Here is a 25,898-nt window from a genome sequence, read left to right as displayed (position 1 = left end):
TAATACATTATATAATAAATGAAACAATTCATCTATGAAGGGGGACCCAAGAAAAACTGGCATTTATTTCTAAAAAGATTGTATATTTATTTTTACATGTTTAAACTTCAGTCACCTTCAAAGTACTCGCCATCTGATGAGATTTTTCTCCACTCTTCAAAACAGTTTTTGAACTTCTCAATTTTGATGCCATTCAGTGCTTCTGCCATTTTTTGTTTCACCTCTTCCACATGGGCAAAACGTTTCCCTTGAGGACTTTTTTAATTCAGGGAAACAAAAAAAAAAGTTGCTTGGGGCGAAACCGGGTGAATAGGGAGAGTGGGGCACAGGGATCATGCCATTTTCTTGGTCAAAAATTGCCGAACCTCAGAGCGGTGTGGGCAGGTGTGCTTGTAAATCACCCGTCATGAAATGGGCAAACGCACTGAGTCTTAAAACATTCACTGAAGCCTAACACAGACTCTCACAACAACGCCAGCTGGTACACTGACACAGATGGGTTCCTAGAACACTCACCTAGTGGGGGAAGCCTATACTACAAGGAATCCGCCCTACAGAAGATAATTCCAGTTTTGGGGGGGTTCCCCCTGATACACACTTCTCTATGTGTTTAGTTTTTCTCTTCCAATACTTCTGGAAAGTTGTTCAAGTCAAATAGTAAACTAATTCTCTTAATGAGTGAATAATATTCCATGACAAGTATACTATATATCAAAATACATTTTGCCATTTTCCATTAAAGGCATTCACTGTTTTCATCATTCTTTTGCCAAACCAAGCCAGCAAAACATGTTAATACATTATATTCCTATTTAAATCTGATGCTTTTCTTTTTATGGCATAGATTACCAGGGGTAAGATTGCCAGGTCAAAAAGTATCTCTATTTTACATATCCACAGATGTTGCCAGATTGCTTTCTGAAAAGGTTTTAACAATTTCATACTTCACTAATAATCTATGGGAGTACTTTTTGCTATATCCCCAATCCCCATCAGCAGCAATTGGTGTCAACAGGTATTCTTATCCAAGTTTTGTCAGCTTAACTACTAGAAAATGATAATACATTGCTATTTTATTTTACTTTTCCTTGACAACTAGTGAGTTAGAACATCTTTTCATATGTTTAATGACCATTTGGATTTAAACATCTGTAAATTGTCTATTTATATAATTTATAACCACTAGATAATATTCAGTCCATTTATAAGAACTTGTTGTAAATAATAGATATTAATCTTTTATCAATCTTTTATTTAGGTTCCAATCTAATTCCTTAAGTGATCACAACATATATGTATATCTCGAGACCCTATCTCTACATGAGAATAGCTAGAAATCTCGCAGACGTTTGTCCTTGCTTGTTCATTGTGGACCACTTGTGACGACAGTGTAAGATTCCTGTGCTCTCTCGCCGCTATGCCTTTCACCAAGGGGCCTGTGAAGTCTCTCAGTTCCCTCGTACAAGACACAGAGAGGAGCTCTCTAACCAACATTTCTCTTTCTCACGCTTCCAGGAATCTCAATAGTCTATGTTTTCACTTAGGTTCATTCCAGCTTCTACCTCCTTTAAAAGGACCCTTCATCGTTAATCTGTGTGCTTCAGGAAGGACAGGAAAAGTTCAATGATTTTAAAAGCAACGTTCTTCACAAATGCTGTGACATCACACTATCTCTGTACTAGCTTTTAAATGAGTTCTACTAAGATGAAATGTCTGAATACTAATAGCTAATATTTAGTGTTTAGATCGCTTTGGAACCTTAAAATGCATCACCTCATTTAATTCTCAAAATAATCCTGTAAGTTAAGCACTCATTAAGTAACTAGTCTATGGTCACAAATTTAATGAGTGGCAGACTGCGATTCTTTAATCCAGATCCTGAGTTTCTGGGTTTCAGAGCTCTGATCACCAATTTGTATAAACTTCCAAGCCTCAGTGTTTCTACTTAGAGAATGACAATACTATTTCATATGGTCAGTGAGGTTCCAATGAGACAATGCATACAGAGTAGTGTTTTTAAAACTTTGGGTCCTATTCTTTGGTGGTCTGCAAACTCAACTTAATGGTTCATATAACCAGCATTTTAAAAAATGAAATAAAATACATCTAGTAAAGACAGGTCTTGTAAATGAAAATTTTGTTCCGATAACACACACACACACCTTTACATATATGTGTACATTACGTGGTAAAATATAAAAATATAGATTTTTACTAGGTTGGCCAAAAGGTCCATTTAGTTTTTCTGTAAAATAAAATACACATTTTTTATTTTCACCAGTAACTATTGATTTGGATATTTTGAGTATGTCAGCTATCTCCTGCATGGTATAATGTTCATTGTTCTCAATTAATTTCTCAATTTGACGCTATCAACTTCAACTGTTCTACCTTACCATGGGAGCATTGTCCAGTGAGAAATCTCCAGCACAAAACTTCACAAAAGTTTCAATCAGTCACAGCACCTTCTCCATGCACTACACAGATCCTTTTTTGCGTATCAGCCGTGTTTTTACCTTTCTTGAAATAATGAAGCATTAATATGCTGAAAATGTTGCTTATTTTCTTCCATCTTCAATATTAAAATGGCTACACAAAAATTCACCAATTTTGATAAGTTTTCTTTAAATGCATGCTGATATGACAGCTGTCACAATACAATCTAACAAAACTGTTTCAAATGAAGTTAGACACCTGGGCACTACTAGAGCCATCTTACAGAAAAAAACCAAACAAACTTTTTGGCCAATCCAATAGTACAAATGACTTAGTCAGTGAGATAAGAACATTCAGCTCAGTGCCTGACAGGCAGAAACTCTCAACATAAAGTGGATATTGATAATGTTATTAATTATTTTAGGGAAAATACATCTCATTTTTCTGAGTTGTTAAAGATTTAAAAGTCATATTACTTTCTACAGGAATAATTACTAATTATATTTTCAAAAGATGATCCAGAAAAAATAGCCATTTATTGAACAATATACTCATACCTATATAAAGGTTTGCAGAGAAATCGGTAAGAATTACTTCTATCTCCCTACAGAAAAGCAGACAATAAAATGTTTCGATACTTGTGCTACTTCACCTGGTAAGGCTTTACACAGGATGACGAACAGTTAAGCCTGTGGTCTCACTTGCAATCAGATACCAGCAAAGCCTGACGTTCTTTTTCCAACTTCAGACCTGGCCCCAGCACCTCTGGTTAGGAGACCAGGAATCTTAAACAAAGATTCTTCAAACAGATTGTGGTTAAGACACATGAAGCAATTTGGTAGGGGCTCCAACTTGGTAAAGTCCCTTTCTTTCTTGTCATTTAGTAGTTCTTATTATTCTTTCTTTTAATGTCATATGACCTGGGTGAAAGTGCTATTAACAATTCTGTCCAAATAACATTTTTCATTTAATTGAAATGATGACAGAGAATAGTAATAAATCCCAAATTTAATATTATTGTGCTTTAAGCATTCCACTAACATTATTAAATAGTATTAAAACTGACTCGAAGGTACTTCTTTTCAACAAATACATTCTGAATGGCTCCTCCATTCAGGCACCTACTAGAATGATCTCCAACTAAAAGATGCTGTCTGTCAGCAATGGGATTTTAAAAGCAACTCCAATGCTCAGATTTAAAACAATGATGTGGGCCAGTAATTTCACAATTCTTTATTTTGCCTGTCTTTACCCTTCTGTTATTGTACACAACTGCCACTCACTAGGCAGTAATTCCCCTCAAGGTTAGGGATTATGTCTATTCTCCTCTGCACCCCCCCTCCCCCAGTGCAAAATACTTCACATTTAGCAGGTACTCAATGTTTTAAAATATATGGTTTTACTTAATGTCTCTTTGAGTTAAAATAAGCCAAAGAAAGAAAACGAGTGAAAAAATGGGAAATATGGATAAGTAGCAAATATGACATGAAGAACACAAAGAATCAAATTTTCTGTAAGTCACTTAAGAAAATATTTTCAAAACCAAATTCTTCAATATCCATTTTCACTTGCACTTCATACTTAAACATTTGTTCGTTATTAAATATTCCGAAGAAACCATAATTTTAAGTAGCAAGATATTCATTTGTATATTTCAAAAAAAAAATCAGAAAACAACCTAATTTTATCCTCTTATTCAAGATTTTACAAAATCAACTAAAAATATAAGCAAATAATTTCATAGAGGCAGACTTCAATACACCTATAACTATAATATTGAACTTTATAATGTGTACATGCGTACTTAATGTTTTGTACTTATGTGCATATATTTGCAGTTATTAGATACTTAGCACCTCTCTTCTCAACTATCAGAAAGAATTCTTCTTCCCGTCTCCACCAAATCTTTTCTTCCACAAGCCCCAGTTTAAACATAATCCTAATGAACATAGTTTATATTTGAATCTAATCATCTTTAATTTTGATTGCACTATTGATGTTAAATAAACACCAAAATTGAACTACTCTTCCTGGTTAGGAAGCCATTAGAAATAACTATAAAATTATACTCACTTATTGTAGTAATAAGTCTTATTTCATTCTCACAAATTATGCATAATCTTACTTGAAACAATCTTTACATAGTTCATCAGGAATACAGTTTGTAAATCTACTCTTTAAAAAAAGGTTGAAAAGGAAGTGATGTGCAGAGAAGCCTAGTAATCTTACCACTGATGGGTAAACATATTTTTAAGTCATGTGAAAAGTATCAAGTTCTGTTTTGGGAAACTGACCACTCCTCTCTATCCCTTCTTCCTCCTGGTTAGGACAAAGAACCAAGGAGAATGCAACAGCCCTATTCACCCTCCATTAATTTCTTAAGAACATACAAGGCTGTTGTTCCCGATTTACTTAAATTTGTATACTCATAGATTCTAAACTTTATTGAACCTGCAACTGGAACACAGTAAGTACGCAGTAAATGTTGCTGAGATAAACTATGCCAGTTGGTTTCTATTAATTAGGAATTTATTTATAATGTCAACTAACTTTATAATGAATTACAATTCATTTATAATGTCAACTAACTTTTCCATAGCGACAACCAAAAAAGGCTATTTCCTTGCTCTGAGATATTAAAATGTCATGTCACTGTGATCAAAATATCCTGATGAAGTTAACACATCATCAGTGATAGTAGAGAGAGACAAAGGTAATGGTTAAAAACTTGGGGTAGGCAAAGATTTTTTAGGACACAGTAACACCCTAACATAAATGAGAAAAATTATAAAGTGGACTTCACCAAAATTAAAAAATTCTGTTCAAAGAAGATATTTAAGACATCTTTTCATTATTAATGAAACAGAAAAGCAAGATCCAAACTAAGAAAAAATATACATGATATATGTATTTGATAAAAGATTATATCTAGAATATACAAAGAATGCCTACAAATCAATAATACATACAGCCCAATTTTAAATGTGCAAAACTCTCAGACACTTCATAAAGGAAGATTCAACAATGGCTAGTGAACACTTGAACAAGTACTTATAATCATTTAGGAAATATAGGTTAAAACCACAATGAGATACCATGTCATACCCATAAAACACCAAATGTTGATTAGGATATGGAACATCTGAAATTCTCATATATTACTGAGAAATGATACAATGACTTTGGAAAACAGCATAGTAATATCTTATCAAGCTCTCTAGGACCCAAAAATTCTACTATGTCACAAAGGACATAAAAGCATCAGTAAAAAGAAGAGAATCAACCCAAATGTCCATCAATAGGGAGGGGTACAGAGAAAATGTGGCATATTCACATAATGTCATACCACTCTGCAATAAAAAAGCAATGAATGTTGATATACACAATAAGAATGAATCTCAAAAACGTCATGTTGAGTGATTCAAGTCAGACTCAAAGAGAGTACACACTGCATGATTCCATCTATAATGTTGTTCAGGAACAGACGTGACTGATCTACAGTGACAGTAGCCAGAACAGTGTCTTTCTCAGGGGGTGGGGATAGACTGGAATGCAGTTAGAGGGAACTTTCTGGAGAAATGGAAAGGTTCTACATCTTGATTGTGGTGGTAGTTACATGGGTAAGCACATTTGTCAAGACTCATCAACTTACATATTTAAAATCTATGAATTTCACTGTATAAAAATTTTACTTCGACAAAGAAAAAAACTATGTTATCAACTGTCAGCAGAGATCAGCATTTCTCAAACTTTTTGATGTTAAGATCAATTTAATTCTTAAAAATTATTAGGATCTCAAAGAGTTGCTTTTCTTCTACTGTGGGTTATATCTATCACTATTAACTTTATTAGAAAAAAACTTTAAAAATTGTTTTACTTATTAATCACAGTAAAACCAGTGTTAATAAATAAGATTTTTATGAAATAATAACTATTTTCCAAAACAAAAATAACTTAGGAAGGGTGGCATCATTTTACATTTTTGAAATCTCTTTGAAATTATAAAAAGTCTGATTACCACTTAATAAATCTGGCTCTACATAGGTGATCATACTTGTTTTGATTTTAATAAATTAAAATTGTATATTCAAAATTTGAAATTCATCTTCATACTGACTTCCTAAAATTTACCATTCATTGTTCTCCTTCAGTAACATAGTAAATTAACTTCCTACTCCTGTTAGTTTATCACTACTACTAGAGTAACAGGAAAGCCTACAGAGCTGTCACATTTCCAAGCCTAAACGGACTGAGGAGAGCACACCTATGGACCAATCCTTCAGTTTGTAAAGAAATTGTCCCTTGGGCAGCTGGATCTCCTCACTTCAGGCCTATTTCACGGTGTTCAACACAGGAGAAAGGCAGGACACAAGAAGGACAGATCTTAACCTTGGGACAAGGTGCATATTATTTGCTTACTCTTCTCTCTGGAAGAATCACTGAAATTTCACGCAAATGGTGCTGGAACAGAAGTGAAGTAAGTGAAATGAAGTGAGGAGAGCAGTTGACAGTAAGGGCTTAATGACAGAACACAGCTATTTTCCTCCCTGTCTCACACGGAGGCTTACCGAAGCCTCTTGCAGAGTGGACAGCTAAGGAGCAGAGAGGCATCAAGATGGTGAGCTCAGATGTTCCACTAATGCCTCCCCACATTCCAGCAGTGATCTGAGATTGTTTTATTGCTAATAACTTTGTTGGAGGGTGAGAAGGGAAAAGGCTTTCCTAACTATAATAGAGATTTTTTGGACTCTACTAAGAAATATACCATCTGGTAACTTGAATGTGCTCAGCTGGATGAGGCATCTGGCAGCGGGGCAATGCAAGGTATTGCCAAGACAGTAGAGGAGATGTGAGTCTTGCTGGTAACTCTGGAGCAAAAGTGTGCTCAACAGGCTGTATGTTTCCTGGAACACCATAGACAAGGGCTTCAGATCCCTGAATCAAGAGTCTGGGAACTATGCAACAAAGAGTTAACAATACGAGAAGACACAAATAGAAGCAGCTATGGACTGAATAAGAGCAGTGTCCTTCTGCAAATACTCTGCGTCTTTCACTCTGTTTCTGTGGCTCTGAACTTCTGAGACTTTTAAGCCACACCTACTTTTTCAGAATGAATATAACTGTTTGTGATCTGTTTTAGCCAGTTAAACTGCCTGATTTCACTTCCTTTTTAAATGATCTGAGCTGTTTTTCACTGCTTACCATCAGAGGGATAGAATTTCTAAGAAGAGCTGAATTTCTGGTTCCTTCCTGCTCTGTGACACATGATACCTCCAGGGCTGTTATCTAATGTATATGTTAGTTTCCCTCTGTTTCCTTTCTGATTGCCTGCTGAGCATAGTGAAATATCTGCACTGCAAAGAACAGCATTCTTCCACTTTCCTAGAAAGACTGCTTCTGCTAAGAAAGATTATAGAATGCCCCTAGAATACAATCAGATCCAAGTAGTGTACCTGGTCTTCTGAGATATTATTCTTGTTCTTTCTGATAAAATAGTTTATATCACTCATACCCTGAAGGAAACTAGACACAAAGCTTGGTTTTCACTAATAAGAGAAAAAATTTCCATTAAAAATTTACACCTTTAATTATTTCTGCATCCTTTATAGAGTATTCTGCTTTGGTAGAGAGTTGGTGGATAATGGAGAGTATAGGAAGAGAAAATTGTATTTTTAGAATTGTGTAAATTGAACTTAAAAAAAAAATTCCAGATCTGTTTAAAACTAGCAGAACTTATAAAGTATTCATTTATTTATTTTTTTATGCTCAGGTCAATAAAAGTAAAAATTTATAAAGGCCCAGAGAACAAGTTCCATGTCCCCATGAATTTCTTAACAGTGCCCAGCATTGAGCCAACAGCAGATGACTGCCTAACAAAAGCTCTGGGACTATGTTGTTAATTCTCTATAAGTTTTCTCATAAAACTAAAAAATAACTGCATTAATTAAAGGCTGGGACAAACTGTCTTAGATTTCAGAATAAGAAACTTTCTGTCTAGGTATGTAAATCGTTGTTTTTATTAAATATTTTATTGTTCTATTACAGTTGTCCCAATTTTTCCTCCTTCACTCTCCTCCATCCAGCCTCCTCCCACCCCCACTCCCACAGTCAATCCCTACCCCGTTGTCCATGCCCATGGGTCACTCATACACGTTCCTTGACTAGTCCCTTCCCCTCCTTTCCACAATCTTTGTTACTCTAAACGTCTATAAAGATTATAAATTTTAAGAAAAAAATAGAGGCTCTAGTGTCAGAAAACCTGGTTTGAACGCAGGTTCTATCACTTACTGGCTAAGTGATCTTGGGGAAGTCAAACTTTCTGCACTTCAGTTTCTTCATCTGTAAAATTGAGTATATAATAATATTTGCCTTACCTGTAGCTCAGGTATTTGGAGAATCAAAAGCTACGAAGTTTTTTAAAGTACTTTATATACACCAATTTAAAATCCAAATGAAAGTTGTAGCCATTATACTATGCACAAATTGTAAATGGCTCTGGATCTGAAGTTGACAAGTATAGTCAGAAGACAACAGCTTTAGGAACCAGACAGACCTAGGTTCTAGCCGTCTTGCTGTTAGATTGTGTTTTTGTGGGGGCACTGCCCATGTTAGAGATGAAGCAGCTGAAGCATGAACAGGTTAAATGCTGACCAAAGGTTTATAGCTATATTAAGTCATAGTGCTGAAACCAAACCCAGAAGAGAAAGCACATTAAGCTGATGGTTCTCAGTCATCTTACAATCGTGGTACACCTTCACCTAAGAGACATTCTTGGTAATAGATTTAAGGTATTAAAAAACTTAAAACACCAATGTCACAAAAGTAAAACAATATTGTGAAGAATCTATGTTATAAACTATCTACTTAGTTCACCCACAGAAACTGGTTTTGCTGAAAACTGTTAATGGCTCCAACAGGGCTCTCTTAATATTCCAGAAAACACACTAATGTACTTGAGCACTGGTACGGCATTATGCTCCGTTTCTTACCTGTCCCAAAAGCTGGCCCTACCTTGCTTTACCACAAATCACAATATCTGCTCAGATCAATGTCTCACCACCCAGCATAACAGCACACAGTCTTAGTTATAGTCACTTATGTTTTCTAGACTTGTCAGAGACAGTGACAATGCTTCCTGGCTAAGAACCAGGATATGTAATTAATGAGTCACTGCCACATTAACAATGAACTGGCATTGAGAATACTTACTAAAGAAAAATGGACCCTTTCCACGAAGATGGCGCCCAAAGTGAAGAAGGAAGCTCCTGCCCCTTCCAAAGCCGAAGCCAAGGCAAAGGCTTTGAAGGCAAAGAAAGCAGTGCTAAAAGGCGTCCACAGCCACAAAAAAAAGAAGATCCGCACGTCACCTACCTTCCGGAGGCCTAAGACACTGCGGCTCCGAAGGCAGCCTAAATATCCTCGCAAGAGTGCTCCGAGGAGAAACAAGCTTGACCACTATGCTATCATCAAGTTCCCCCTGACTACTGAGTCAGCCATGAAGAAGATAGAAGACAACAATACACTCGTGTTCATTGTGGATGTCAAGGCCAACAAGCACCAGATCAAACAGGCTGTGAAGAAGCTCTATGACATTGATGTGGCCAAGGTCAACACCCTGATTAGGCCTGATGGAGAGAAGAAGGCATATGTTCGACTGGCTCCAGACTATGATGCTTTGGACGTTACCAACAAAATTGGGATCATCTAAACTGAGTCCAGCTGGCTAATTCTAAATATAAAAATTTTATTCTAAAAAAAAAAAAAAAAAAAAAAAAAAAAAAAATGGAAGTTGATACTCAGGTCTCAAATGCTGACTCAACATGGTACTCTATCAACCTGACTCAACAGCAAGTTACATCCCATGATTGGTATGTGTCACATTTTATGTAATGAATGTGTTTCTGGTGAGTTATTTAAAAATAAACTATTTTTTTCTTAAGATTTTAAAGGTACAAGACAAACAAATATTTAAAGGAACTCTATGTTTTTAAAAACAATCACTTCCCTAATTTTTTACCTCATAAATCCTTACCACTATACATGATGTTTTCTGAAAAGAGTAAATTTCTCCTTACAAGCAAAGCAAGCAATACGAAGAAACTCTGTGTTCCCTGAGATAATTTTCTCCTTTAGGTGAAATTTAGATTGGCACAGCTCCAATGGAAAAGGGACACTTCAATGCGTTTGTAAAGAACAAATCCCATAAGTCATCAGAAATCAAGATACCCAATCTATGAATTATTGTAATTAAGAAGTGGGTAAACAGAATAAAGCAGACCATTAAAAGACCAAGTTACATTGAAAGGTATTTCGGAGGCACTAAAAACCTGTGTCTGTGTCTGTGTCTGTTTGTGTGGAGGGTGGAGGGTGTCTCTTCAAATAAAGCAAGATGCCGAACAAGAACATACATTTTATTAAGTATTGAATTTTTTCTTTTGACATTCTGAGGATTGTAAGTGTATATAAAGCAAACTTAAAATAGAAATTGGTATTTACCTAAGAGATTCAAAAAGCTTAGGGATCCAAGGGAGAAGTAATGAGACCTCTGTAAGGGGAAAGTGCTGTCAAGGGACCAAGGAATGAGTAACAGAGCTTCAAGTCTCTAGTCACCTCTTGTTTACACTGCTGACAATGTAAGTTTACAGCTGGCTTTGTGTAGGCCAGCCACACCTTTGTACTTTCAATAGAAAAGAAAAAAAAAAGAGCCATGTTAAAATTTAACTGTAAGAAAAATCAACCATAGGAGGAGACATTAAATTTCACATTTACCAGACAAAAACAATGTTATTCAAAAATCAACACTTCCACTTCAGCTAACTCTTGCCCAAATTTCAGTCTGAGAAGACAATATAAAACACATCCAAAGACATTTTCTTATAAATTAAAAGAGAGACAATAATTCCTATAACTCACTTTTGCTTAGGGTTTTATCAATTTTCTACTTATGACAGCACCTAACATTTAATTAGCTAAAATCATTGTAAGTGCTTTGCATAGATTATCTCACTTAATTATCATAAAAAGCCAACAAGGTTTTTTTATACCTAGTTTACAGATGAAGAAATTGAGTTTCAAAGAAATTACAGCTTGTTTAAGGTCTGGAAAGTGGTAAACCTGGGATTCAAACCCAGGTAGCTTTTAATAACTCCACTATATTTTTTTCTCAATAAGCACATACAAAGGTGTGCAAAAATCCAGAAACAAAAACAGGATTTTCTATTTAATAGTGTTGTTTATTAAAGCTTTTTAGTAACTATATTTCTCAATATGTGGTAAGAATTAGAAATTCTAAGAATTATCTTTCCTTTGGACAAATCTGTAAAAATATTTTCCCCACCTATATCAAATACAAAAAGCTAGTTTCCTTAATGATATTATAGAGCAACTGAAAATTGATAAGTGCAAAATTTCCACAGAAAAATGGGCGTAGACTTTGAGCAATTCACAGAAAAAGAAATACAAACAGATCTTAAATGCACAAACAGATGCTCAATGTCTCTGACTTCAGAAATGGACACTCCATAACCACATGGGCTGTGTTCAGAAGCACCTTGAATAGAATCTGGCATAACAGGGGCTCAAATTACAGATGAGGAAAAAGTAGGTTTACAGTTGTGAGTATGCAAAACACAGAGTTTATAATTATTATTAATTATCGTGTTTTCCATGCATACAACTGTAAACCTACTTTTGCCCCACGTTGTATATTTGTTGAATAAATAGTCCAAAATATGTAATTTTTAAAAGGCTAAGAACTGTATAGATGCATTTTCTATTATTTGTGTCAAAAAACAATATTATATGTAATAATGATTGTTGCCGATTGGGGAAAAAATGGAGAGTGGCTAGCTTAAAAAGTGAGTTAAAAAATTTGCAAAATAGATCCTACTACACTTCTGAATTATAACAACTAAAATATTTAAAGAGAATCATCTCTACACTAAACACACACACTTTTTAAGGGTTGATTAATATCAAAAACATGAGACCAGAAGAATTAGAATTAGCATATATTAATTGAAAAAAACTCAAAAATTTTGCAATGCTTTTTATAAGAAAATATGGACTATTAATATATTTCTGTATTGTTTATATTAAAAACAAAATAACTAAAAATTATAAAAAATGCTTATCTTTAGGGACTGGAGGTAAACAGTTTTGGCAAAACAAGAATGGAAAGTAAGATTTTTCAAAATATATCTTGTTTTGTACTTTTGTCTTTGAAATCACGTATTTTACATAACTATAAAGTATTAATTCAAAAGGCAATTCCTAAGACTTGAATGCAAATAAAACAGACGAACCTATCTGTGTATCAAGTTAATAGTTTAACTACACAGAAAGGAACCATTGCAATTGGCCTTCAAACACAATACTGACTCTATGTCCCAGATGGAATATAAGGGTAAAAGGAACTCAGAAGAAATCTAGAACTCTTTTCAACAAACATATTGCTAATAACAGTATTTGTATGTTTTTGTGAGTATATGTGTGTGATATGAACATATATTAGAATAAAGCAAATGGGGAAGACCCTATAAACCAAAATTCAAACTGCAAATACATTGGGCCAAACTCATGAAGCATTTTTCCTTTAGAAAAGGTGGGGAGGGGGTTCCATCTGTCTCCAATGAAAAGAACTGAAAACTTGGCCAGCCCAGTAGGATGGAACATTCTCACTACTCAGACTGTTATATCCAAGTATTATTTCCCACTAAAATGAAATGCGGTTCTTTAGAGAACTAAGCTGACTCTCAGTGTGGGGCAGGAAATACACCAGATAGGGCTGAAACACCTCTTTGTATGAGAAAGCAAGGCAGCTATCAAAGACAACTCAATTACTGTATGTAAATTATACCTAAAAAAAAGAAAATAACAACAAAAAGCCACGGTCCTACCTAAAGAACACTGAAGGCAACACAGAGGCCTGGGCCTCCCTCTGACGGAAGACGGAAAAAAGTTAACTATGACAGATAAACAATCCACTCCATGTGTTCATACATCACCTTTAGAGAATGTAAGGAAACAAACATAATCTGAAAAGAGGTAATGGGAAGTTTTCTTTACAGAAGAATTCTAGCTAACAAAAGTGTATGGAATGACAGAAACATAATGTGACCAGCAGCCCCTAATAAAGTGAGGATGTAGACACTGATCAACAATGGCTGCTAAAATCATTAGGTTCAAAGTTGTTGGCAACTTGAACCATGGATGTGTTAGACTGATAATAACTGGACCCAGGAATCAACCGCAACATTACAAAATGAAGAAGAACCAGAGAGAATATGCCTTCAATGGATGTAATAGGATGGTATGTGTACCTAAGAAGTATTTTGTCCCAAACAATTCAAACCTAAATCTGGTTGAATATACATAGTGCTATCACTTTACAGAAATTCAGTAGTGAAAGAATATGTTACATGTACATGATACGATAGGAATTCAACAAACATTATCCAGAATGAATTATTCGACAGGACAAATGACCAGATTGCTTTCACAAACAAATGGCAGGGAACAAAATGGGGAAGAGGGGAGGAAATCTAGAGATTAAAATAGATTAAATAGACATAAACCAAATGTACTATGTAGACCCTCTAATTTTTTTATTAAATGACATTTTAGATCCAATTATTAAGTGACATTTATGAGACAATTTGAGGAATTTAAATACTAATAAATATGTGATGACAATTACGACACTCTATTTTAGGTGTGATGATGATACTGTGGTTTTAGAAAATAAGAGTCCCAATGTTTTACAGATACATACTGAAGTAATTACAGATGAAAAACATACCTTAGATTTGATACATTATAATTTTATAGGGGAGTTGGAGAGGGAGAAGGTCCGTAGGTGAAACAAAGTTGGGTGCATGATAATGCTGAAGATGAATGATGGGTAAGACGGGCTCATTATATTCTTCTTTCCAGTTGTATGCTTATAATTTCCATAACAAAGTTTTAAAAATTGAATTATATGTCTAAAAGTATATTATTTATTTTTCTTCATTCTCTAGGTAAACAACATAAATTCATTAGCTATTTGTTATTTTGTTCTCTCCAGTATAGTTTTACAGATGGAAGAAAATTTTTCTCATTTTCCCACAACAATCATTGATCTAGAATACATTAGAATGAGTCCTTAGAGTTAGGTGAAAGTGTTATCTCACCATCATTTGTACAGAATACTAAAACTGGAGTGATTCTGTGTTCTTTCCAGAGCTCCAAGCCCACAGAGGTGTCTTAGCGGTCAACGGCAGGATCATGAGCTGAGCCTGTGGGCCCTCTGAGCCTCAGCTCCTGCTTTGGAAAGAGCAACTCCTTGTCTATCTGCTTTTTAAACTAGGACAGGAAGAGGCAAATTCTATGGGAAAATGTCTAATAGTTTTTCTTAATTATTGCCAATAAGTTTGGCAAGACAACCTAGTTTTGCAGAACTAATTAACATGAATCTAGACTCATACTGCCTTTTTTATTCGTCCTAACATACCACCAAGTAACCCCACAGCCTACTGGCTTGTGAGTTCTAGATAAGGTTTTTGCATCTGAACCCTTTTTTGCTGAAGTCTAGACCCTGCCTGCAAAGTTGCCACTCCCTCTTATTGGTTGCGATAGCTCCAAAACTGTTTTTGTAGGAGAGATGGATGTGTCATGTAATCATAATAAGCTGGCGTTTATTCCTCTGCTTTAGCTACTGCCATCCAACCTGACAATCTGTTTCAGGTGTCCAGTCTCCACTGCCCTCTGACAATAGACGTCTACAATTTTGGGACTGCCGTCAGTCTGCCTACACTGCAGTCAGCGTTACCCTTGCCCAATCTCTACAACATTCCTTAACGTTATCCAGCATCTTCTTTCTCTACTGTTCCTCCTCGAGCTGCTGACTGTTACTCTATCTTTACTGCTGTTCTGTCTCAGGCTACTGACTGGCTTGTGTCCAGCCTATTAAAGAAGCAGGCCCAACAACACAACTGTGTGAGCTTCTAGCAATAATCATTAAAAAAAATAACAGCCCTTTACTCTCCAAAGCAAGTAAGTACTCTAGGGCAGGGAGTAGGGTGAGAGTGCAGAGGGAGTATGTCCTTGGAACCCCAGTTCCCTCCAGTCCGCACGCCCAACCATCAGTCTGGATAATGCTGGGTAGGGTTCTTGCTTTCTCCCATGACACCTGGATTTTTGAAAATCAGAGATGTATCTGGATTCCTGCTTAAGTGATCCTAGTGATAATATGACAATACAAATTTACTCCATTTATTTCCTGACAGACAAGGGTGTTTTCTGCCCAGAGCACCAGAGGACGTCTGGGTGGGGTGACTTGTTACTAACCCTATGCCCTGACCAAATTGAGTCTGCAACCAGAAAATCTGTCCCATAACTGTACAGAGATTGGAGGAATAATTGTTATTTACAATTAACAACATTTTCTCAATGTAATCTTAGAAAGCTATTGCCTTGGCTTTTATTTTCCACCTCTTTGACTTCAATTTGTCAGTATGTTCCTTGTATGAATTCCCCACACACAGAAGACAGCTGTTATTTGGCTACCTAGTAATTCATTTCTAAAGCAGTCGTGCAGAATAAATAAAGGGTAAACTAAGCAATCGTCTAGAGTCCAAATCTATCATTCTACCATTTCAGCAAAATAAACCTTTGAGATTCTTAGCCACATTTATTACTGAAGGCTTTTATTCAAGTAAATTCATCAAGTACAAGTACATTGATTAGCATCAGATAAAAACGTAGTCTCTATCATATTTGTTGCAAGAAATCCTTCCATATTTCAAAATTGCAAAGATAGTTTGTCTTCTAAAAGTTTATTCCTTTCATATTTAAGTGTTTGATTCTTCTAGAATTTATATTTGTGTATATGAAATAGGGATCTCTTTCCTTTATTTATCTTTTTATTTTCATATCAAACGGCTATCCCAGGACTATTTACCTAATAGCCCTTTCTCTCCCTCACTGCCAGTTAGGCTAACTTTGTTACATACCCAAGGTGTCCTTATACATGTGGGCCTTCAGACCCTTGACTTCCATTCTGTATGTCAACCTGCCTCCTGGACAACTCTCTGCCCTCAAGATTTGTACTTAATTGTCACTGGTAGGGTAAAAGCCTTCTTTCTTTCCTCCAGTCTGGTTGTTGAGCACTATATCTTAGCTCTTCAAAGCCGTCTGTGCTTAAATATATTTTTCAGAACCCATTTTTCAACTTCCAAAGAAAAGGACATTGCGATTTTAATTAAAATTACATTGAGTCTATAGATCACTTTTGACAAAAACATCTTTAAGACAATGAATTTCCTTCTCATTAAGTTTTATGTTTTTCCATAAGTTTATTATAATACATTTTTTAAAAGATTTTTTAAATTTATTTTTAGAGAAAGGGAAAGAGAGGAAGAAGGAGAGGCAGAGAAACATTGAGTGTGAGAGAGAGATTGGTTGCCTCTCACATGCCCCCAACTGGGGACCTGGCATGCAACCCAGGAATGTGCCCTGACTGGGAATCAAACCAGTGACGTTTTGGTTCACAGGCCAGTGCTCCATCCATTGAGCCACACCAGCCAGGGCTAATACATTTTTGCTAAGACTTATTCCTTGGTAAGTGACTTTAATAACTCCAAATATCCCTCCCATTTTAACTGCAGATTCTGTCTATTGATGGTGCACAGAAATATAATTAGCTGATTATGCATAAAAGCAACTTTGCCAAACTTTCTTACTAATGTTAATATTTATCTCTAAATTTTGTGGATGTGTTGTCTCTGGCTATGACCTCCAGATGAGGCAGAGTAGAAGAGATGACAGCAAGAATCATTGTCTTATTCCTGTATTATAAGAACTGTTTTTTAATATCTCATTATCAAGTAATTTGTTGTGGTAACTTTTAACCAGATCAAAGAGGTTCTCTTCTATTTGTGGTTTGCTAAGATATTAATCGTAAATGACTATTTAATCTTACTGAATGTTTTTTCTTTATCTACTAGGATAATCATGATTTTCTCCATTAATCTATTAGTGCTATTAATACAGTGAATGAATTTGAATATCATTTATACAATCATAACATGAATCCAGCATTTCAAATTCTGACTAACAAGTTCTTTTATACTCTATCCAATGGCACAATGATATAAATATCAAGAGCTTTACCAAATATAACAGCGTGGGTCAAATGCTAACAAGTTTGATTAGAGCTCAGAATAAATTTAATAAATTAGGACCAAGAGTAGAGAACTGAGCCTGTGGAACACAGCCAAGATGACAAGGAGCCCTGTGAATATACACCTGACTACAGTGTGGTGTAGGCTAATTTTCCACAAAGCAACTCAATGTATTTTCGGGGGGGGGGGGGATATCATTGAAATGGAGCATTTATTTTGTATATTCTCTAGCTCTGCAGTACTTTTGGTTCTAGGTCTTAACTAAAATCTTAATTCTTTCTGTTGCTATATCTCTAGAACTAATCTAAAAGCCCAATGACATGTACAACTCTATAGTAAAGGTCATTGGCTGGGAGAGTACATAGCATATCAGTAATTCAGGGTGAATGAAAAATCAAACTACGGTACTTTTCCCCCCGGCTTAATAATACTAAGAGACATTTTATCAGTTGTCTAAAATCAGTATGATAGAAAAACCATTTATCAAGATTTCAATTTGCAATCACAGAATTTTTAGATTGATGAAAGAACTCACAGTTTATTGAACCCAAACTCTTATTTAAGAAATGACTTAAGCCCTGGCCAGGCGGCTCAGCTGTTTGGAGCACTGTCCCACACACCAAAAAGCTGCAGGTTTGATCCCCGGTCAGGACACATACCTAGGTTGTGGGTTTGATCCCTGGTTAGGGAGTGTAGGGGAGGCAATCAATTAATGTTTCTCTCACATAGATGTTTCTCCTCCCTGCCCCATTCTTCTTTCTCTAGAATCAGTGAACCTATCCCCAGGTGAGGATTTTAGAAAAAAAAAAAAGGCCCTGGCCAGTGTGGCTCAGTTGGTTGGAGCATTGTCCCGTAACGGTGAGGTTGCAGGTCAGAATCCCCGTCAGGGAGCATCCTGGGTTGTGGGTTTGATCCCCAGCCCAGGCATGTACAATCCCCGGTCCGGGTGCATACAGGAGGCAATGAGTCAATGCTTATCTCTTGCCCTTCCTCTCTAAAAGTTATGAGAAAATGTCCTCAGGTGAGGATTTTTAAAAAATTTTAAAAGAGAGATGACTTAGATTACCTACCTAGTTATCGGAAGAATCATTTTGCTGGTAATTATCATATGGGATGAACTAAAAGTCCATAATACCTATAGTTTTATCATTATAGAAATAAACTCAGTTAGTGCAGTGTGCCTCATTTCATATTAAATTAATATAACATAGCATTCCCTACAGCTTATGTTTCTTACGGTCACAGAGGTTTTCAGACTGCACCATATGATGTCATCCTATGGCAACTGGGTGAAAAAGAAAAAAAAGAGAGCAGAGGTTCTTCAGATTAAAGCAAATCACTATCTTTGAGGAGAGAGAGAATAAACAGTTAAAAGAAGTCATTCAAACTGAGTGTTTCCCATGTGGCAGGCACTCTCCTAGGTACACCGTGTATGCGTATACATTAAATAGATGCAGCAACATAGTCTGGAACGCGTTATTATGCCATATTTGGGGGCAAATCTGTTGTTTCAATGCTACACACTACAGAGAGTAAAGCTCAGGTGTTTTTGTTGGATAGGACATGAAGTAGATGGTGATTCCCACTGAAGCAGGAGCTGGAGAGGGGAGAGGAGAAGACTCCTCTATGCGGAATCTCATCAATCTTTGAAGGGAGCTGAGATTTTAATAGTTAACACACTAAATTTCTATTGTACAAACGGTTCCTTGGCTTAAAAAAAAACCAAAAGCAGTTGAAAGCCTTTGTTCTATTTATCAGCACATCAGTAGAGCCTTGCTTTAACACTTCCCATGTGAACTATAACTTGTAAGTCTTCTCTTTCCCATTTTAAAATATGCATTTCTCTGTTAAATTTTGTGATCCATATCCTTCCCACACCTCCCTCCCTAATTTAAATGCACATATCCCAGAGGTAAGTGACCATATGAGGTGAGAAGGAAGTGTAAGGGTTCTATGGGAATGTTAAGTAAATGGTAAATAAATTATTTTTCAGTATTGAAGAAAATAGAAATATATGACAAGGTCAAATACAAATTTCATATTATTTAAAGATATAACAGAAAACTTCAAATATATTTCACAGTTATGTAAGGCCAATCTCCCAACAGCAACACACATCTGCTTTTCTAAAACATCATCAAAATTACTATTAATTCAAATTACACTTACTATTAATAACTGCCCATTATAAACACAGATTACTTATAATGCAATTTAAGGAGCAGGCAAAAGGGATTTGACTGACACTGAATACTCCACCTATTTTCCTATTCTTTTTTTCTTTTTTCAATATTTTATTTATTTATTTTCAGAGAGAAGGGAGGGAGGAAGAGAGGGAAAGAAACATGACAAGTGAAAGAAACATTGACTGGTTGCCTCTCACACATCTCCAACTAGGGAACTGGCCCACAACCCAGGCATGTGCCCTGGCCGGGAAATCGAATAGTGACCTTTCGGTTTGCAGGGTCTTATTTTCCTATTCTAAAAAAAATCTGTTAAATTATGTGTGGCATATGCTATTTACTTGGTTAGAAAAGACCAGCTTAAAAAAAACAAACTACTATTATCGCTACCTTTTAAAATAAGAAATTATGTTTTTCACATATTTGACTGCTCACAATTTCCTAAAGTGACCTCTTTCCCTTTAAAATACTGAGGAATGTTTTATTACATTTATAGGTTTACTAATAAGCTGCATCCTGTTTATCAGTTTAACATTCCTGGCTAGGTCACTATCTAGTTGCATTTCTTTGTAGTTTTTCTTAGTGATCTGTTCTAATTTCATTTTTAGAACAATTTCATTTTAACTTTCTATACTATCTGTATATATCCGTACCACGTGGATTTGACGAACACAGAATATACGAATATAGTGTAATAAATCTCTATCAGATGCAAAAGAACTACTGTTATGATTATAGCACACATACAGAAGGGCTGGCAAGCCCGAAAGAGCAGAGGACCACCCCTTCAGTCATAGGAGATGATAGCAAGCATCTGAGCACAGTACTCTTTCTGATACTTTCCAGCTATGTGGCCATTTGTATGCTTCTTTGAGCATTCCAAAGTCTTCCCTGTGTTCTCACTGTGCTGTCATAATGTATGTGTTAAACAGTCAAAGGCTGTCTTCTCTTTAGACATAGATAGGCCTGCCAGGTTTTCCACTAAGTTTTCATGACCTGCTCCGAACCTAGCCCAGGACCCCCATATGAGCTGACTGTAACTGCAGAGAAAATCAGGAAGGACATATCGCTAGCCATGTAATGTGCAATGGTCAATGCCATTAAAAGACAACCATTAGTAACCATGTTTAGAGGATAGCCTCTTATTAAACAGAAGAAAAACTCTGGTTTTATCTAGTTTGCTACCTAAAACTTCCTGATCTTGTCAAAATCAGTACAAAGTGAGATATTTTGTTAACAAGGAGCAAATACACATAAATGAGAAGTGATGTGTGTGTTGTTTTTTCAACTAGAACAATAATTGAGATCACCTGTGGCCAGAATCATGGCACAGAAAAGGGGTTAAAGTCACACAATCTACAAATATTAAACAAAATCTACCTTGTAAAAATCAACCGTTAATAACTTCTTACCCCCCCAAAATGCTTTTGTAATGACAACAGCATATATCCTTTACTGATAATTTGATAAATATTTTACGCTATGAATGCCAGCAGGCACATATGCCCCTGTGTCCGTACACTTGTGCAGAAACTGGAGAACTCTAGTGTCTGTTACGTCTCATTAATTTCGGACAATCTCTAAGACTAAATCACCAATAAGATACTACTGTTAGTAGACAGTATAAAACAGATATGTTCAACAAACCCTGGATCTTAATAAAAGTCTTTGTTAAAATGTAACTAAATTGAATCAACAGGCAGGCAATATTACCATCCATTCTTACTTAATAAAACCAACATGAAGATCAAATGACTAGAAACTAAAATAGCATTGGGAGGCAGTTATAAAAGATGTATGATGAAAAAAGCAACCCAGCATCAATTTCAATAGGGAGTTCTGAGTATTCTTTCTAAATTGCCAACTAAAAGATTTATGTTCCCGTAAAATCATGTTGCTAAAACCAAGTTTTGCACTTTGTTCCTACATTTACAGATGATGTTATTCTCTTAAATGAACAAAGTACTTAAACTAAGCATTTCTTTGAGGTGATATAGCAATATAAATATCCAACAGAGAGAGGAAAAGAAAGAGAAGGCACTCTCTTAAGAACTCAAATGGACTTGAAAATAGAATGTCAGCAATGATTATTGTCCATGGCTCTCCTACCTGTGTTTTTTGATGCCATTGGAGAGAGCATCTCCCCCACCGCAATCTTTTCCTTCGGACATTCTGTATTTTCTACTCAAATGCTCCCCTTCCTCTTCAAAGGAGCGCGCCGTCACTGCTTCCAGTCTACTCAGGGACCGTTCGGACTCGGAATCTGTGGCAGAGCAGGTTCATAGTCAGTGAACTGAACTTGGCTTCGGTAACAATGTGTATCTCCCTTAATGCATCAGGCTTTGAAACTTAAGCAGGCGACTTTGTCTGTAGACAATCAATCCGTTAACTACCTCCTCAGGGATTTCAGAGAACCTGCACCCAAAAAGGCCAAAGTAGACTTATGAAACAGATAGAGGTTTATACCAACTTACAATTAAACAGATTTTATATATTAAAAGATTTCCAAAGAGTACCTAATTCTTTAAGAAATCATATTCAGTAGCTCCCCACTCCCAAATTTCTATTTTGTCTTCCCTTTCAAAGCTAAGATCCCAAGCATAACTTTTAAAAAAGTATTCAATTTTTTAAACTCATTATAAAGAAGAAGCTAGAGTAGCTGTGCTTGTGAGAAGTATAAATCACATCCGATACTACAGACACAAAAGCAAAGATAATTTTAAAATACTTTAAAAAGTACTCCTTCTGGTATATTACGTACCTAAATCCTCAAGACCTAAAGCCAGAAGTGTCCATATAAACCCTAAATATTGGGCAGGCATTTTTAGGATGAAAATGCCGTGTTCCCAATTGGCTGTATTCAGAGTGGAGCCATCTGCCTGTTAGGGAATGGAGTTTTCAGGCATGCTCACATTCTTCATATCCTTTTAACTTCTCCTGGGTGCTCTGGGGACCAGGAGGCAGGACTATGGGGTTAAAAAGAATGCTAATGGTCTCATGGTTTGTGAGCTGGGCAAAACAGGATGTGAACCTAGGTTTCCTGATTCCTTGTTTAATGCTCTCTATGTTTCAGCTCCAAGTAGCAGGCACTCAATCTCCAGGAAACACTGAATGGTTCCTAAGTTTTTATTAAAATATAAATTCAAGGTAACATCTAACTTCCCTTAAGCAAATGACTATACACTCTACTGTCCTCGGCTCTAGACAAGCACTCCTAGACACAGTCAAGCAATAAATTTTCAATCATGTGCTTAATATGTCATATAGCCAAAAAGTTCAGGAAATAAAAATTGTTACTACTTCCTTTTCCTCTGCACTGCATTCTATAATTCAACCAAAGTCACGAAACTTTGTTTTTTATCACATTAGGCTGATTAGTAACAACTGTTAGCCGAGCACAACTGCAGGTTGGACAACATGACTTTAGCTCTGAATGCTGGACCTCTGAATGATGCAAACTACAGTAATTAGAAAGACTTTCAATGCTGATGTTATTGTTATTTTCTGTAAATATAACACTACAAGAATTTAAAAAAAAAAGCTTTGTTCTGTCATGTACCTTATAACAAATAGGTCTTTTAATAATCAATTTAAAGAAGTATTTTTCATTGTCAGTTTTGGCAAGCTGTATGGCCAGTAACAAGGGGACTGTCTACCCATTAGATAAAATAAGCAGTTGTTAAAATAAAACAATTTCATAAAATAGAAAAAATGCTTTTAACATAATGCTAAAAAAAAAAAAATCAGGACATCATTTTACAAATCTAAAATACAAGCAAAATAATAATTTTACTCTGCCTCAAAGAAAGACCAGTCTGGTTCAGGTAAAGACATAATCGTACAAACGAGAGGAGTTAGGTGACAGAGGTCTGACTAGATAGAGCATAGTGAGGTAAAGGGGATGAGTCCGCTTTCTGGGGTAGGCAAATGGGTATCAGGAAAGGCTACCTAGGAGAGGTTCAACTACAGACAAGTCCTTAAAAAATGAAAATGGTGCCCTGGGTGGAGGTGAGAGAAGAGCTGTTCAGAGGGATCCGCAGGAGCAAAACCTGAAGATGATGACAGGGGCCTTGGGGCAGTGGGTTGGGTGGTTTTCTCGTTTCTACCCTGTCAAATTTGTTTCTTATGAAAAAATATGAATCAATATAATCTTGTCTGTATTGGTCAGTATTATTTAAGATGCATTATTACTGTATAATTTAGATATCAATGAAGGGATTCTGACCAGGCCTCGCTAAGATGTGCTACTATGGTATGTGGATTATTTTGAGCCTAAGTCAATTGAGACCCCACATGCCCAGGAGAAGCTTCTGCCCCTCCCTTAACTACCTAGAAGAATCTAAATTGGGGGCCTTGCCCATAATAAGAACTATTACCAAAGATAACTTTTTTATGGCCTAACATCTAATTACTGAACATCTGCTCCTTTTATGATCCTGTTTTCTTCTGTAGCCCCAGGTCCCTTACCTCATTCCTTGGCTCAGGATACCACATATACTTCATTTTTCCTTTCCGTCTCTCAACCTCTCATGTATGTGAGTTCTCATTCATACATATGTAATTAAATTTGGTTAATTTATCTCATATTGATTTGATTATTAGAACCTAGAAGGGTAGGTTAAAATTTCTTCCTCCCCCCACATGTTGAAAACCAAAAAGCAAAAACATCAAGCATTTATTAAACACCACTATGTATAGGATACTGTGTTTGCTATTTAAGAGATATAAATCATAAGATAGGAACTTATCCATTTACAAAGAAAATTCTTAACCAAAAGCAGATACACAGTACATACCAAACAACAGGTAAGGCAGTATGAGCTTCTATGAAGCAAAGACAAACTTTTCTCAAAACAATTTGAACTCAGTGAATACAAACCAAAGACCTGCACCCTTCATCTGTATCATGGGACCAGTGTGCTTACACAGGAATACACCATCAGATGGCATACTGACCCTTGTTCTTCTGGGGGTGGTAGGACTTGATTGTCTGTCGTCTTTCCCAGTCCTTCTCTCTTCTACTCTTCTTTCTCCCTGTTCCTCCGCTTCCTCTCGTTCCCCAAACCTTACCCTTTGCTCCTAACCTCCTTCCCTCTTTAATACAATCAGGCTAACCCCACCCTACCCAGCCCCCTAAAAGTTTCTTACAAAGGTCACCAATTACCTCCACACTGCAAAGTCCAATGGTCATTTTTCAATTCTTATCATGACTCATTGATCACCTCTGACATGGTTTAACACAACTGTCTCCTCCTTTATCATGTGGAAGGCATGATGGATTCAAAGAATGGTAACAACTGGTCCCTGTCCATGGTCTAGCAGAGGTGGACAGTTTTGCGAACATGTGAGGTCAGTAAATTTTTCTCAGTGCAATAACAGAAGCCTAAATAGGGGTAGGGGCCACAAAGGTGGGATCAGCCAACTTTACAGAGTGAAGGACAGGGTGTCCAGAAAGGACTGTGACTGATGATTGAGCTAAATTGACAAGGAGTAAGAGTGGAAATGGTCAAGAGAGTTGCAATAGAGGAACTGCTCCCAGCAAAGGGAACAGTATGACCCAACATGGGAGGATTAAAGTACTCAGTAAGATGGGGGTGGAAGACACAAGAAAGGAGTGGTGGCTGAGGCAGCTGGACGGAAGGGAAGCTGTGAGTCAGTCATGAAGCTGACTAGACAGGATAAACAAACATCAAGGGCAGGCAGTGCAGAGAAAACACAAAGAGAGGCTGGGAATGAGCAGGTAACCCCAAAATGCCATGAGGTTCTGTATACTCGCTAGAGGTTATGCCACAAACTTACCTCTGAGCATCCTTTAGCTTCAGAGGCAAAGAAGGAAACATGATCAATTACCTGACTTACAGTGTCCGTGAGATAAAAGCTCCCTAGTCTCTTAAGAACAAAAGCTTGGATATTTCTAATGCTATGAACAGAGATGTCTAATATATATATAGTGTGAAATAGTTTAGAAGCCATTCTTAAATTCTATGCCTTCATAGCATTAGTCACACTAATTAGTCACACACGGAGGCTGTAGCTACTCTGGAGGCTTACTTAGTACATACTATTTGGGGGTCTGTTTATGTCCATCCAGTTCTAAAATGATTCAGGTGGCTTA

The 25,898-nt window shown here is 36.3% G+C and overlaps 1 protein-coding gene and 1 pseudogene across 10 annotated transcripts in view; one reads left to right on the top strand and one right to left on the bottom strand.

Moving 5' to 3' along the window:
• OSBPL1A (oxysterol binding protein like 1A) overlaps window positions 1-25,898 on the bottom strand; it is a 212,848-nt gene that overhangs the window by 40,232 nt on the left and 146,718 nt on the right. For 9 of the 10 annotated variants that reach the window (XM_090285702.1, XM_090285704.1, XM_090285705.1 and 6 more), the window contains one exon: window positions 21,893-22,046. In XM_090285702.1, the coding sequence (XP_090141828.1) occupies window positions 21,893-22,046 (154 nt within the window). Of the gene's footprint in view, window positions 1-21,892; window positions 22,047-24,739; window positions 24,841-25,898 lie in introns of those variants that run through there. The other variant, XM_090285711.1, reaches the window with a different exon arrangement.
• LOC150002746 (large ribosomal subunit protein uL23 pseudogene) lies at window positions 9,674-10,159 on the top strand (annotated as a pseudogene).

This window comes from Furipterus horrens, unplaced genomic scaffold (assembly GCF_987537825.1).
Source record: "Furipterus horrens unplaced genomic scaffold, mFurHor1.1.pri manual_scaffold_8, whole genome shotgun sequence".
NCBI classification, from domain to species: Eukaryota; Metazoa; Chordata; class Mammalia; order Chiroptera; family Furipteridae; genus Furipterus; species Furipterus horrens.
This window is presented reverse-complemented; position numbering and strand designations above follow the sequence as displayed.